Source organism: Limulus polyphemus, unplaced genomic scaffold (assembly GCF_000517525.1).
Source record: "Limulus polyphemus unplaced genomic scaffold, Limulus_polyphemus-2.1.2 Scaffold1478, whole genome shotgun sequence".
Classification (NCBI taxonomy): Eukaryota; Metazoa; Arthropoda; class Merostomata; order Xiphosura; family Limulidae; genus Limulus; species Limulus polyphemus.
The window spans coordinates 196,014-212,309 of NW_013667088.1; the positions used below are offsets into that span (position 1 = coordinate 196,014).

The 16,296-nt window shown below is 33.9% G+C and overlaps 1 protein-coding gene across 1 annotated transcript in view; it reads left to right on the top strand.

The window, feature by feature from the left end:
* LOC106463770 (potassium voltage-gated channel subfamily KQT member 1-like) overlaps positions 1-3,723 on the top strand; it is a 93,758-nt gene extending 90,035 nt beyond the window's left edge. Inside the window, exon 13 of the mRNA XM_013923836.2 lies at positions 3,174-3,723. Coding sequence (XP_013779290.2) covers positions 3,174-3,629 — 456 coding nt within the window. The 3' untranslated portion in view covers positions 3,630-3,723. The remainder of the gene's footprint in view (positions 1-3,173) is intronic.
* Positions 3,724-16,296: the final 12,573 nt, after the last annotated feature.

Here is a 16,296-nt window from a genome sequence, read left to right on the forward strand (position 1 = left end):
AGTGCAATGCGTTGTTTAATAGTTAGTATAGGTCTAAGTATGCCTATAATATAGGCTACAATTTGTATGATGATGGACCTATAATGTTTACTAGATTTAGATCTAGACCTTGCCTGTTGCATATATTGCCAATCTTGCACACTAGTTAATAGATTACATCAATCTCGTATTTTCTTTTTGTTGAACATACACTTAATTGTACGTTGTACTCTAGGACTTGTATTTGATCTACAGATGAATGATGGAATAGTGTAATTTACTTATTAGTTAATAGGCATTATAGGCCAGAGGAAATTTTGTGCCCCTTCACACCTGCGCCCAGGAGCGACCGCCCCCTTGCCCCCTCTTGCTACGCCACTGGTGTTTGAAGGAAGCCCAAAAACAACCAAGGATATGATCTCGTGTCCTCATAGCTAGTTATTCCCCTGAATTCAAGTATAACACAACTTTCTTTATAAAAACAAGACAGAGAGTCTGTCTCCTACCACCACAAACAGTCCTCCTCGGGTTTCCCATGTAAACAGCAGCAAATTAGCAACTAAAACGTATATCATAAGAAATTAATAACTAATTAAATATAGACTTAAGTGATCGTTTAGGCAACTAACCATAATAACTATTGATATCGGATCATCACAAGTATATCGTAAGTAATTGATATTGCTGTTAAAGAACAAATTTTGGGAAACATAAATACAAATAGTTGATTCCTACTAAGAGTTCAATACAACCCAGTTAATCTGCTGTTTGACCCTAAACAAACTGCAATATATTTTTTGTACGGTTTAAAAAAAACAAAAAAACACATGACGTTTAACTTATACAAAGTCCTAAAGTATCCCAGTGGTGGAACATACAGATTTTTTGGGGGAAACAATCTTTTAAAAGAATACAAAAACTTGGAAAACTGGAAACTGCGAGTAACAGTTTTATTTGGTGATTTATTTAGTTCACTGAGAGCTCATTTGTTTTGTAAAGGTTTTATAAAATGCTAAAGTCTTATGTTGCTCTTTGTGAACTGTAAGCAGTTTTTGGGGACATTAGTTAAAAACTATATTAAAATAACGTGAATAGAACCAGAACTAGTTATAGACAGTATTCTTGTCATAATGATTTTTACATGATTTTGTTTTCGGATATCATCCTATTCGGACATAGTTTATTTTTAGTGTGTTTTCAAATAATTCAAACTGAACAAGTCAAGTGGATTATTCTGAATAATAGCCTAAAATACAAATTTATTATCAAATCTCTATAGTGCTGTTTGTCGTACTTCAAAACATTGTTTTGGTTTGGTTGATGTTAAGCACAAAGTTACACAATGGGTTATATGTGCTGTGCTTACTACAGCTGAGCCTGTAGAGGACTTGTTTTTGATAAAGAGACAAAAAAAGTTGTCGAGAACAATGTCTTAGAAAATCCGTAATCCTGATCGTTACTAACAAGTGCTCATTTTTAATTTCACTATTTCTAGTGTGAGGATGTATATCATTAGCAAACAGAGGGGGGGGGGATGCTCTTTTCTCGTTTTATTTTGAAAATGTAAAAATAAACCTTAATAATAACGCAATATTTTGTTACCATTTATATTTATGAAACTGAATCAGCTCATAGGAATATGTTATTTCTTTTAAGTTGAAACCTCGTTATTAATTAATCATTCATAACTCAGAAGTTTTCTACTTTTTTTTTGTATTGAGTACCAGTTTCTGTTGGTCTAGTTTCACATATATTCTATACTTTCCTTCTCTCAGAAAATGTGTATGTGAAACTAGACCAACAGAAACAGATATTTCAGACTTGTACTCTACTTCTCATTTAAGTATTACGGAAATAAGAATTTGAATCAGCTGTTACAAATGTTTTATTTTCGTTTTTTTTTTAATTTTAACACGGTGCAAATTAGAAACCCGATTGTTTGTTTGTTTGTTTTTGGATTTCGCGCAAAGCTACACGAGGGCTATCTGCGCTAGCCGTCCCTAATTTAGCAGTGTAAGACTAGAGGGAAGGCAGCTAGTCATCACCATCCACCGCCAACTCTTGGGCTACTCTTTTACCAACGAATAGTGGGATTGACCGTCACATTATAACGCCCCCACGGCTGAAAGGGCGAGCATGTTTGGTGGGACGGGGATTCGAACCCGCGACCCTCATATTGGAAGTCGAGCACCCTAACCACCTGGCCATGCCGGGCTAAAAACCCGAACAATAGTTGTAGCACGTTTCATGCTTCCTTCTTAAGGTAGAGGATACCGAAATCAAATATTGAACGCCGTAAGACGTTTTAGTTTTCTCACTAACTTTCTCTCTCTCTCTTTTCGTCCCCCCCCCCCGTGGCACAGCGGTATGTCTGCAGACTTACAACAAAGCTACACAATGGGCTATCTGTGCTCTGCCCACCACGGGTATTGAAACCCGGATTCTAGCGAATAAAGCATATGTAACTGTTGTTGCAGTTTTATGTTTACAGCTTTTACCTGAAACAAAAACAGACAATAAAGCATCTGTAACTGTTGTCACAGCTTTATATATACAACCTCTACTTGAAACAAAAACAGATAAATAAAATGCATATAACATTTGTTCGAGTTTAATATTTACATTCTCTATCTCATAAAAGAAGAATAAGACATTTATTGTAACTCTAGGTAAAAAAAGAGAGAGTTTGTTTGTTTGTAATTAAGTAAACTGTTGTTCCAGTTTTATGTTTACAGCTTTTACCTGAAACAAAAACAGACACATATGTTTTATTGTCTGTTTTTGTTTCAGGTAAAAGCTGTAAACATAAAACTGGAACAACAGTTACATATGTTTTACTGTCTTTTTTCGGATGGAGGATAAAATAACAATTAAAATTGGTTTGTTGTTTATTTTTGCTTCAAGTAGAGAATGTAAATTTAAACTGAAATAACTGCTACGTGTGTTTCACTATTTTCTTTTTTTAATGTAAGGGATTTAAATATAAAATTAGACCAACTGTTAAATAAGTTTTATTATTTTATTAGTAAGAGCGAGTATATATGCAGTTAGTCAAGCTGATGTACATATCTTAAACTAATCTCTCCTTTTCTCAAGTGGCTCATTTAGAAATAAAACTTGACCATTTGATACAGATAATAAATATTTTTCAAGAATCAGCTTTTATTCTTAAGTTGTTTTCTTTATTTTTTTAGGTAGAACATATAGAAGCGAAGATAGATAAGCTGATGGATATATTTCTTGAAGACCGACAACGAAGGAACACCATGGCAAGTCAAACGTCTGTCCAACCAAACACAACCCAAACCAGTCCCACACCAACAGCTCTACCTAAACCCAAATCAATTCTCGTAGATAAACAAGCTAGTGAACCAAATACTCCAATTTCGAAAAGCTTTGGGCGGTCCATGCAGCGAGGAAATTCAGACCTGTGTCAGAGGTTAAAGAAGCGTGTAACATTACGTCATTCATTAGACACGACCACCCCTACTATTACAGACGTATCAATGAGTGAGAGTCAAGACCTTTCAAGGGAATTGGTTATTGGAACATGTCCCTGCATCAAGATCGAAGATGATTCACAAGTGGATTCAACAAACACTCTCAACACGTTAGTGAAATCCATGTCGTTGGATCGGCTTTCTGAATGAAACTCTAAAACGGAAGTACGATCCTTAAATCAAATTACAGACTTTCATGTGAACGAGCCAACAGTTTGAACTGTTATATGACCACTTTTATCCTACCAGAAAATTCAACGCTTCTCTAAAAATTTCCGAGATAAAAACATAGGTAGGACACATCTATCCCCACAGACATTCTTTCGTAACATATCACACTATTTTGTGGAAATTACGTCAATATTTTTTCTACACAATGATGTTTGGTTAAGCAGTATTGATATTAGAGTAATCTAGAAGTCTGTTCCATTTGAAACACTTGCTGCATGATGCAGTAAAACGGGTAGGAGGGTACTGATAATTCTCTATACGTATATACAACAGTGGTAATCTCTCAGTGGCCTTCTCGCGATAAAATGTATCATATAAAACTTCTATATTCTACTAATCATAGAATTTCATTCACTGGGGGGAAGTTAGTCATGAGAAATTGTGTTTCGAAACTTCGAATATTATAGAGTGGGCCATAGTGAAGTACTTCCCTAGTAAAGAAATATGAAACTACAAGTAACACCACAAACTTTCTTTTTAATTATGCTCTACTTGAATGGTAACTGGATCAGGTACAGATATTCAGTATTCTCCATTATCAACGGTGATAATAATGGACACTTTAAATATTCAGTATTCTCCATTATCAACGGTGATAATAATGGACACTTTAAATATTCAGTATCCTCCATTATCAACGGTGATAACAATGGACAATTTAAATATTCAGTATCCTCCATTATCAACGGTGATAACAATGGATACTTTAAATATTCGGTGTCTTCCATTATCAACGGTGATAACAATGGATACTTTAAATATTCAGTGTCTTCCATTATCAACGGTGATAACAATGGACAATTTAAATATTCAGTATCCTCCATTATCAACGGTGATAACAATGGACACTTTAAATATTCAGTGTCTTCCATTATCAACGGTGATAACAATGGATACTTTAAATATTCAGTATTCTCCATTATCAACGGTGATGATAATGGACACTTTGAATATTCAGTATCCTCCATTATCAACGGTGATAACAATGGATACTTTAAATATTCGGTGTCTTCCATTATCAACGGTGATAACAATGGACAATTTAAATATTCAGTATCCTCCATTATCAATGGTGATAACAATGGATACTTTAAATATTCAGTATTCTCCATTATCAACGGTGATAATAATGGACACTTTAAATATTCAGTGTCTTCCATTATCAACGGTGATAACAATGGACAATTTAAATATTCAGTATCCTCCATTATCAATGGTGATAACAATGGACACTTTAAATATTCAGTGTCTTCCATTATCAACGGTGATAACAATGGACACTTTAAATATTCAGTGTCTTCCATTATCAACGGTGATAACAATGGGCACTTTAAATATTCAGTATCCTCCATTACCACCGGTGATAACAATGGACACTTTAAATATTTAGTGTCTTCTATTATCAACGATGGTAACAATGGACACTTTGAGCATTAAATTTGATATGGGCAGAACGATTTAGGGATCATGAAAATATACATTAATCACGAAAAAGGATTTGTTGTGTTACTTATAGTTTCATTTTCCTTTTCTTGGGGATTTGTTATGGCCCACCCCGTATATTAAAATGTTACTATAGGTTCTGAATGTCAAGAAATACCAAAGCAGAATAACTTATATATATCTAAGATTTTGTGACCTATTTATCATTGGCTGGAAAACAAATTTTGAGCATCACTATAATGGAAGACCTAGTAGCAACTGCCATGGAATTATCTAGCAGGAAAACGATTTGTAACAGTTAATGTAATTGAACTTGTGGTAGTTCCTACTATACAGGAAGAATACGGTGGGCAATTCAAATAGTAATTTATGATAATAACTAGTAAAGTACTTCACGTTTAATTTACTGTCGTTATTACTGATGAAAATTGGGATAGAGCAGCTCATATAACCAAACGTACTACGTCTATTTCTAGTCTAAAACTGTGGGAAAGATTTAACGTAAATAAATCTGCTGCAGTTGTTATTATTAAATAAATGGAGATAGAATAGCTAATGTGATCATACTAGCGATTACTGTTGTTACTAAAAGAATGAGATAGGAAAGTTTATATGCAGAAATCTGTTATTTTGGTAAATCAAAGTCTGCGGTGCAATAGTTATCCATATTGCTAGTAGAAGATCAAGACCATAGAACATATAAGCTTTAGCTGTTATTAGTGGACGATCCTGTTGGAAATAATGAAACTGCTCAGAACCGCTCAGTAACCGTCTTGCTCAAACAAATCGCCACAACTCCCCAACATGTCAAGTCTTCGAATGTTCTTAAAGAAGAAACCATAAACTTATTATATTGTAAGTTGTTTGTGAAGTGTTCGGGTCCAACAAAAGTTCTTCAGTAAATGGAAGGTATTTTGAACATATGTTTACTACTAATCTTCATGTAAATAAGTTAGAATTTTTTAGAAGACAAGGGGCACGTTATTTAAATAATACCATTAAATAATTATGGTTGATCTTCGAATATAATAGTGTGATTGGACACAGTAGGAAAGTACCTTCTGAGTATTTTTCACTACGAGATATAAATGTGTTTAAAGGGGCGCATATGATTGGTTATCCTGTTCTTAGAAAGAAAGGCTTACAGGTAGATTATTCTCAAATTGTGACTGACGAGAAACCTAAAAAGAAAGAGTGATTTAATATGAGGCAAGTACTTTCAGAATTTTATTTGATATTTGCACATAAAACTTGATGCCCACAAACAAAATATGTATTTATGACATCATTGAAACTCGTTTTAGCTACATACTATTACTTTATATTTAAGAAGTTTTAGATTTTAGTCAAAGAAGTTTTCTTAGATTAGTATATGCACAAACTATAAATTCTTACCACTAGTGCTGACGTATTGATAAGCAGTACATTATTTCTTACCTTAATATTGGCGTCCATACAGGCAACATTCTAGTTCTTACCTTAATATTGGCGTCCATACAGGCAACATTCTAGTTCTTACCTTAAACACTGACGTCCAGATACATCTAGCATTCACGTCCAGTATGACAACATTTTGGTTTCGCTAATGTTGTGTACTTGGCCAGTATGTTGTCATTCTGGGTATCAATGTTGTGTACTTGGCCAGTATTTGCCATTCTGGGTATCAATGTTGTGTACTTGGCCAGTATTTGCCATTCTGGATATCATTGTTGTGTACCTGGCCAGTATGTTGTCATTCTGGGTATCAATGTTGTGTACTTGGCTAGTATGTTGTCATTCTGGATGCTAATGTTTTAGTTTGACTTGATATGTCGTCATACTAAATGTTAATGTTATATTTAACCCGTACATTAATATTATACTTTGAATTGGTATGTTGTCATCCTAGACATTAATGTTATACTTAACCTGTACATTAACGTTGTACTTTGAATTGATATTTCGTTATACAGTATGTGAACGTTATACCTAACCTGTACATTAATGTTATACTTAACCTATGTGTTGTCATAATGGGTTTTACTATCGTACTATATCAGTGTTGTGTACTTGGCCAGTATGTTGTCATTCTGGATGTTGTGTACTTGGCCAGTATGTTGTCATTCTGGATTGATACCCAGAATGACAACATACTGGCCAAGTACACAACATTAACCTCCAAATAGACAAAACAATAGTTTCTATTTTATTACTAACGTTTTGGAAGTCTAAAAGCTGACAGTGTCACTCAGACAGACAATACAATATACGTACTCAAGTATCAGTCCCGCATAACTAAAGCATTGGAGTTTACGATAATAATGTCATTCAAACATTGCGCTTATCCTAAACATGCAACGCATTGGTTCTAACACAGTGAGACAACGTAATAATTTCAGTTTAAACAATGAAGTTCGGGTAGACAATGTTTTGATTTCAATCTAATGTTTATGAACAGATGGATAACACTGATTTCAATCTTAAGATCAGATATGTAGACGACGCACACTATACGATTCTAGTCTAACGATTCCAAACAGATAAACAACACTGTTATCGATCTAAAGATCAGATATATAGACGACACATACTACATGACCTCAATCTAACGATCACAAACAGATAAACAACACTGTTATCAATCTAAAGATCAGATATATAGACGACACATACTACATGACTTCAATCCAACGATCACAAACAAATAAACAACACTGTTATCGATCTAAAGATCAGATATATAAACGACACATACTACATGACTTCAATCCAACGATCACAAACAGTTAAACAGCACTGTTTTCGGTCTAAAGATCAGATATATAGACGACACATACTACATGACTTCAATCCAACGATCACAAACAGATAAACAACACTGTTATCGATCAAAAGATCAGATATATAGACGACACATACTACATGACTTCAATCCAACGATCACAAACAGATAAACAACACTGTTTTCGGTCTAAAGATCAGATATATAGATGAGACATACTACATGACTTCAATCTAACGATCACAAACAGTTAAACAGCACTGTTTTCGGTCTAAAGATCAGATATATAGACGACGCACACTGTATGATTCTAGTCTAACGATTCCAAACAGATAAACAACACTGTTTTCGGTCTAAAGATCAGATATATAAATGAGACACACTGTATGATTCCAGTCTAACAATTCCAAACGGATAAAGAAAATTTCTGTCTAAAGACCTGATATACAGACGAAATATCACCTTATACTATATGGATGCATGATTTCAATCTAACGATCACAAACAGGTAAATAATATCGCTTTCGGTCTGAAGAATAGATATGTAGACGACACACACTGCATGATAATTTTTAACCTACGATTACGTACAGATAGACAATACATCTATTACAGAGTAAAAATAGACAATTCAACTCTTTAAAATTAAGAGTTGAAAAGAATAAGTAAGAATAAATCGAAAAGTAAGAGCAATACCTAACGAAGCATTTTCCACTGACACAGATATTATTTTTATCATCAGATATTTAAGTTTTATTCGTTTCTTCTGATAATACAAATTTGGAATAAAATGATTTTTCGTAAGTGTTTCCAGTGTTAATATTTTAATGTAATTCTACGTGAGTAATTTATTTGCAATAAAGTTCTCAACCCTAGAATAATCAATGGGGAATGCCCATAACTTATCAGCTTTTTAAACATAGTTTTACTGAGTTTTTATGCATCAAGTTGCTTGTAAATCCATGATTTTAATGGTTAGGGAATATCTAACATTATAAGTGCCATTCAAAAAAAAAAAAGTAAACAAAAATACCGTCGATACTTCAATTAATTCCACTAATTACTGCGAGGGTCTCTGTGTATTTTACCGAGTTTTTTGACGCAGATGGTCGTGGTGCTTTGCCCATAAATCTCAAACAACCAATCATCTGTGTTATACACAAACTAATTGACGATTTCACCAATATTTTTGGTCAGTTCTTTATACTGAGTGTTAAAACAAGAAGTAACTAGAGGGACACTCAGCAGAGCGCATACCTCCGCCACGTAGCGTTGATCATATTCGGCTCTCATAAAATAAGAATATCTATCCGTATGCCCGCCGTTATCAACGGACACTGACCACTTTTGGCAGGACAATGAGGAATGATATTCTACATATGTCCACCAAGTTTTATCAAAATATGATGATTTTTGACCGATTTATAGAGCAACAATAGTGTGAAAAATCGGTCCCCATATTAACGGAAAGGGATTTTTTGGATTTTCGTGACTTTGGCCCTCCACAAACTAATCACTTGTAAGTTGGGTCATAGTTCAAATGTATACCAACTTTCGTCTAAGTCTATTCAGCCGTATTCGAGAAATCTTGCTAACAAACACATACACATACAGGACTGAAAACATAACCTCCGTCCACCTTTGGTGACCGAGGTACATATAAAATTATTCAGTATAATGCACTATGTGGACAACACAAGTAGTGAACGGCCATGTTTACAGGTAGGCCTTTCACGAGCTGCAATTATGTGTCACCAGTCGAGCCCCTTGGTCCCAAAAGTCATAATGTTATTTATCTTACAAATGAAATTGTGCGAGTTGGGACTGGATATCATCAGAAGAACCCCCTGTGCACAAGAAGTATTAATTTTCTATATCTCACAAGTGAATCTATCACGAGTTGAGTCAGATGGGTTCCTGAGCCAGAGGGCAGCTGACCCACTTATATTTGTACTTCTGCTATAAGGCATCTTTTCTGAGTAAGTAAGACCTGAACAAAAATAGAATACGATACATGTCGAGAATACGGCTATTTGTGATAGGCTGTGTATGTATTACATGTCCTAGAATAATAAGATTAGCAGTCTTTCTATAGAGTTTATACTGATGATATCAATCTACAATACAACACAAACACCAATCTGACCTGAAAAAAGACCCATTAGTACCTGGTTATTTTCGCCTTTTCCATGTTCGAAAAGGATCATGTTCAGTAGAATTGTGTATATATCACGGGTGTGGAAGTATTAAGGGTATTTTGAACAATACCAATGATTTTAAAAGTGCTCACATTCACATGTCAGAGCACTGTATATATTCTGCACGGTAATATAAATTTAATCATATTGATATATTTTTTATCCCTTTTTTCAATGATAGGATAATTTGTCTTAGTATACATTTCTGAGATTTATAAATTTTAACTTGAAACTATTATATATAGTCACCATTCGTGATAATTTTACGGAATACCTTTCAGGTGAATCATAAGAAGACTAGGAGAGGGCAACTATAAGTTAGCTTTAACTCTTTTATTATCATATTGAAATATTAGTTGTCAAGTTTAATTCCAAGTGCCGAAGCTAACACAGGTCCGATAGTTAACATGGAATTAGGAAGATGCTTATATAATTTCTTGAATATTAGCGATTATACGAATTGTAAGCATTTTATGCGATGCACCAAGATGTAATAAATATCTTTAACGGGTTCACATGGAAAGATATACAAAATATAAAGAAATAATTTCATCAAAAATGAGCAAGAATATTGTTAATGGGGTCCAAAGAAGTTTGGAACCAAATTTTTCGAAAGACAATCATTAAAGCATTTTCTGGCAATTTAAAAGAATGACTTGCATAACGCTAATGTAATGGCATGTTACCACAGATGTTAACCGTAGCGTCATGAGCGATATTTTAACAGCCATGCATTTGGATCCTGATGAATTCCCACCACTCGACAGGATATACTTTTTTGTTAAAGCCTTATGTCACGGCTCTTTCCGGGAAAGGATATTCGAACAGCGAGGTTGTTAAACGAATGTAGGGCAAAATAACACAAAATGTCGGAGAAGGAAGTTTTCAGTGTTCCCCAAGAAAATTTCGTACAGTAAAGCGTTTAGGATTAGAGCGAGCTCCAAAATAACACCTCAAATCAATCTGGAACAACGCCATCATCCGAAAAGTTGAAGTTATGGTTACGAAAAAGAATTCTCAGACACAAAAAACCATTTAGATGAAGTTGGCCATATCTCATTGTACAGTTCACAAAATTATAAACAAAATTTGGAAGTTTATGAAGACTTACATGCCAAAAAAATAAATAAATAAAATCATAACCTTCTAGTGACTTGTTTAAATCAACAGTTGTTTTAATGAGATAAATGACCATAAAAAACTGAATCACAAGAATTCCATTCGAATATGTATGTGTCAAGTTTCCCAGTATAGTTCCAACGGAATTGTGTGACTTTGGTTTTCTTAACGTGGGGTGGGTCTATTGAAGGTTTGTCAAAATGTTAAGTCTGGGATTGATCTCGCTGTTCTTCGTAGAAGTTTATCACAATAGAATTTGTGGTGGCTGGCAATAGAGTACAATCGAAGTTTGTTATAATAGGACTTATGATGGCTGGCAATAGAGTATAATCGAAGTTTGTTAAACTTCGATTACACACTATTGCCAGCCACCACAAGTCCTATTATGTTATAATAGGACTTGCGGTGGCTGGCAATAGTGTGTAATCGAAGTTTTTTACAATAGGACTTGTGGTGGCTGGCAATAGAGTATAATCGAAGTTTGTTATAATAGGACTTGTGGTGGCTGGCAATAGTGTGTAATCGAAGTTTGTTACAATAGGATTGTGGTGGCTAGCAATAGTGTCTAATCATGGCCCTGAACTGAGCAAGATCGATGGTGGGGGAAGTAATTTCAAGGACGACACAAGACATTTAACAAAGTTTTTACAAAGTGCCATTAACCCTCAGCCATTATCTAACATTGAGTTGTCCAATTTAATACTTCAAATAGCCAGTATGATTAGGGCATCTAATTATAAAAAGAAGATCGAATTGACAACTTCTATAAACTGATAATTTAAAATTAAGAATTTACTGAAATGAACCCAACAATTATATTCTGACCAAGTTAACTCAACTACCAATTTAATGTTTATCCTCATTTGATATACACCAGTTTATCGAATTATATACAGTAATAATGATACCAAGTTAAGAATTTTGAAAAAGATCCAAAATTATATATCATGACTTTTTGGTAGTGTGTAACCTAAAACTAATTCAATAGAAATTCTTAGTGTGGGAAGTTTAACTAAAGCAATGTTAACAGTAAAATACCAAGCAACAGAGAATGATACTGTGAACAATTCCAGGCTTGTCTATGTAAGGATAGTCATATTTAAGTGATTTTTATTATAGAATCACACACGCGCGTATCACACTCAGACAACAACTATGATTTGAGTTAAAACAAGAATGTACTTGGCTGGGCTGGAGTGAGAATTACTGCCCACTTTAATTATACAAATCCATGTTTCAATTGCTACATTAAATATTTACCCTCTTTATGGTGATACAGCGCCACCTCCTCTGTATTTCTTAAAGAAGGTGAGTAGGCTACGATAGCTGCAATAATATTCTTACAGAACGAAACTATAAATTGTTAAGAAATATCCATTTATAGTAATATTATTATATAGTTGTTGTAATAGCTGTTTTGGTAATCACCAGTTTCTTAGGTCGAGGTCTTTGCCTTAACCCCGCCCTGGAGCTTGGTAACAAACTATTGTAAAATATTACACTTGTACCTGAACAAACATATTATTAACAGCGGTACAAATTATAGCAGATACGAGTTAATGAAGAAACAGATTTAAAATTTACGACAGAAACTATACAAACAACACTTTGTCATCAGACAGGATTCGACATTGAGGGAATCCAACTGAAATTAATAGTACCAATCGGAAATATTGATGATGTCTGATGTCATTCTAGTTCTCTTTTCCACTTATTTAATACCAACACTAGATCCAAATATATGATACATGAATATAGTAGTTACTTTTTAAATAGATCGATTATATCTAATGTTGAATATCATATAGTTCTTCTTTCTTAATGACATAAAATATCAATTTATTGATCCCTGGTTTACCTAAAGATTCTTAGTGTTATGAAATCAATAAAATTATTTACTCAAGAGCTTGATAGTTTAGGCCATATACAGCTCCGAAACCCTATGTTACTCAATGTATGAACTGTTACGTATCTGCTCGTTTGATAATTTCCGGTATAAATTCTTTCCGAGGAACTTTAGCGATACACGTCCTTTCTTAATTAAAACTAGTTTATTCTTTCTCGATACAACTTTGTAATACACAGAATTTCCAGAGTCACTTTAAACTTATTAACCTTTATAACACACACTATAAATCACAGTAGTTCACACACTTTACTTACGGTGCCTACTGTTCGCTTGACTCAATTTTCTATATCTTCAATCTATCTATCGCTGGCTTTATTTGCCGGGCTTATATACTAAAAAAAGAGGGCGCCTGGTAAACAATCGGACATTCGCGAGGTTTCTCGATAAGTCATGATCCTTCTAGAAACTCCAGCGCGCATGCTCCCAGCGTCGCGTGACTTCCACTGTCGTAACATAAACAATGTTTAAAGTTCGTGGATATTATTTTGTAGGGTGTAATTTTATTTTTAAAGATGTTCATCATAATAAGAATAAAATAAAAATAAGACATTTATAAAATAAAAAAAAATCTCAAATTCAAGTTATAAACAAGGATCCTCACTTGTGGCAGTTTTTATCGTGTATTCTACTTGTATTTCACATCTTTAGAACACTGAGCTGTTAAGTTTGGTAGATTTACGATATATATTTTGGAAATGGTTTAAACAATGCACAATGAGTAATCACACATAGAAATGAAAATTTCCAGCATTAAGTTTTAATTTTCACACACGTCTCTAGGTTCGAATGAAGGAACACCCGAAGACGAAACCACAATACACATAGAGCATTGCCAAGCGTGTTTCAAAAAGCTGTGAAACGATGCTGTTAACGACTTCAACAACACCATGACGACTCAACTGGATACAATGTTAAGAATAAAACCAAAAACCTTTTTTGATTAGGCAAATCTCAGCAACACTGTTATCTTGAAACTGCAACACATTTGTCTTGAAACTAGTTCTAGGTTACAAATATTTCACCATATGGTTAATCTTGCATCTTTATTCGCGTATTTCATTAAATTTGAAATAGAAAGATTGTGGTTTCACAAACTTAATATATATATATATATATTGCTGCGTCAGCGAGATCACGTGACTATTCTCACGCCCTCTGCTTTCTAGAACTATCTTGTTCCTTCGTGAATGCCCTAGCATTTACTAGATATAGGGTAGTCTGGTATATAAAAGAGGGTGACAACGTGACAAATAATGCGTGTGTAGGTAATGAGTAATTGAACTGCAGTCAGAGAGAGACGTATTGTTGAAGTTAACGTTCGTTGTTATAGCGTTTGTTTTAGCGCGATTGTTCGAAATTAAGTGTATCGTAAAGTTATATTCGGAAAGAATAAACCAGTTTTATTAAGTAAGGACTTGTGTCGCTAAACTTTCGTCGGAACGAAATTACGGAAAGTTAATTAACAAACGGAGACGTAACAATATTGTATATCTTATTTGCTCATGTTAATTAGTGTTACTATGTTACTTAATAGTATCTGTACGGTAGTTTTTAAAACTTCTTTATTTATAAACTTGTATTTTCAGATATATTTTGTAAGCTCCTACAGTCGTAGATGCGCGCCACACAGTTTTCACGGAACTAGAGGGAAAACAGCTTGTCAATAGTATATACATTGCCAACTCTTTGGCTGCTCTTGTTTGACAGAATAGTGGGATTTGATCGTCACTTTTCTAACGCACCCTCGGCTCCTGAGTGCGAAGCCTGTTTTTGCTGCAACAGGTCGCAAACCATGAATCCTCAAATTCACAGTCCAGGCACGCTAATCTCTTCTAGACCATGCCCGGCCCATGATAGTTATAATTCTCTAGTTTATGGAAAGAGAAAACTGTAAGAAACTGTTGTTGTGAGTGTAACGTTATTGAGAACTGAAACAGAGTTGTGAACATTTTCGTACATTGTATACAGTTAATCGGTTTTATAGAGAGGTAACGTTTTTTTTTCTTCTAAGAAGTATATGTAGTTGAAGAATATGTAAATTAATCCCATGCAGGTTCATTAAATTATATACAACAAAAATACTGAAATGAATAGTTTCTTTTCAGTTTACTTACTGATTGTAAGTATTTTTTTTACAATTTACAGTTTTTACGGTACTTAAGACATTTTGTTTATATAGGCACCACATTTCGATCGTTGGTGCGATCATTTTTAAATACAAAGGTTTTAAAGGTAAAGGTTTTGTATTTAAATTTGCCTATGCGACGCATGTATATCGCTCTTTTTTATCACTACATTTTAAAATTAAGATTGCTATTGTGTTGAACCACGCATACATTTGTTTCCAGGTTACACACATATAGTTATACGTGTATAGGAATTATACAGTAATCAATAGCAAACCAAAGTTAGACAATCGCTTATATTTTTAAAAATTTGGTTAAATATTACTAAATAGAAAATTTCTGATTTAAATTAAGATGCGGCTGTATTGAGTAAATAAAAGATGGTTTGGTGGAATCAGACTGACTAAAAATCTTATCTTCCCCTAGGATTTATGTATTAGAATAAATAAACTATAAAGCTTTGTGAAAAATTAATCAGTGTCTTAGACTATCTTATTGAAGGCCTAGCATAGCCAGTTGGTTAGGGCGCTCGACTCGTTACTAGCGAGTTGTGCGCTTTCTTCCTGGGCGTATGGGAAGTTCGAAGGTCAAGAACTTTCATATAACTAAAGACAAGTGAAAATAATCAAAAAACTTATCAAAAAGGAAGTAGATGCAGGGATGGCTAATATCAATCATTCAAAAACAATGCAAACAAGATAGTAGGGATGGCATTTGCATTATCCATATATAATAGCACAGACAAATAGTGTAGTAAAGTGTTAACAGACAAAAATATGATAATTAAACTCAATTGTGATTGAATAGTTATATCTATTGTTAAATGTTAATTCTTGCCTGTGCTATTATGTAGGGATGCAAATGCTATCCCAACCATCTTGTTTGCATTGTTTTTGAAAGATTGCTATTATATATCCCTACATTTACTTCCTTTTTGAAAAGTTTTTCTTTGTTTGCTTTTTTAATGCAGTATTTCAACAGACATAGGAAGGTTGTATTTATGACCAAGTTCTAACTACAATGAGGTTCC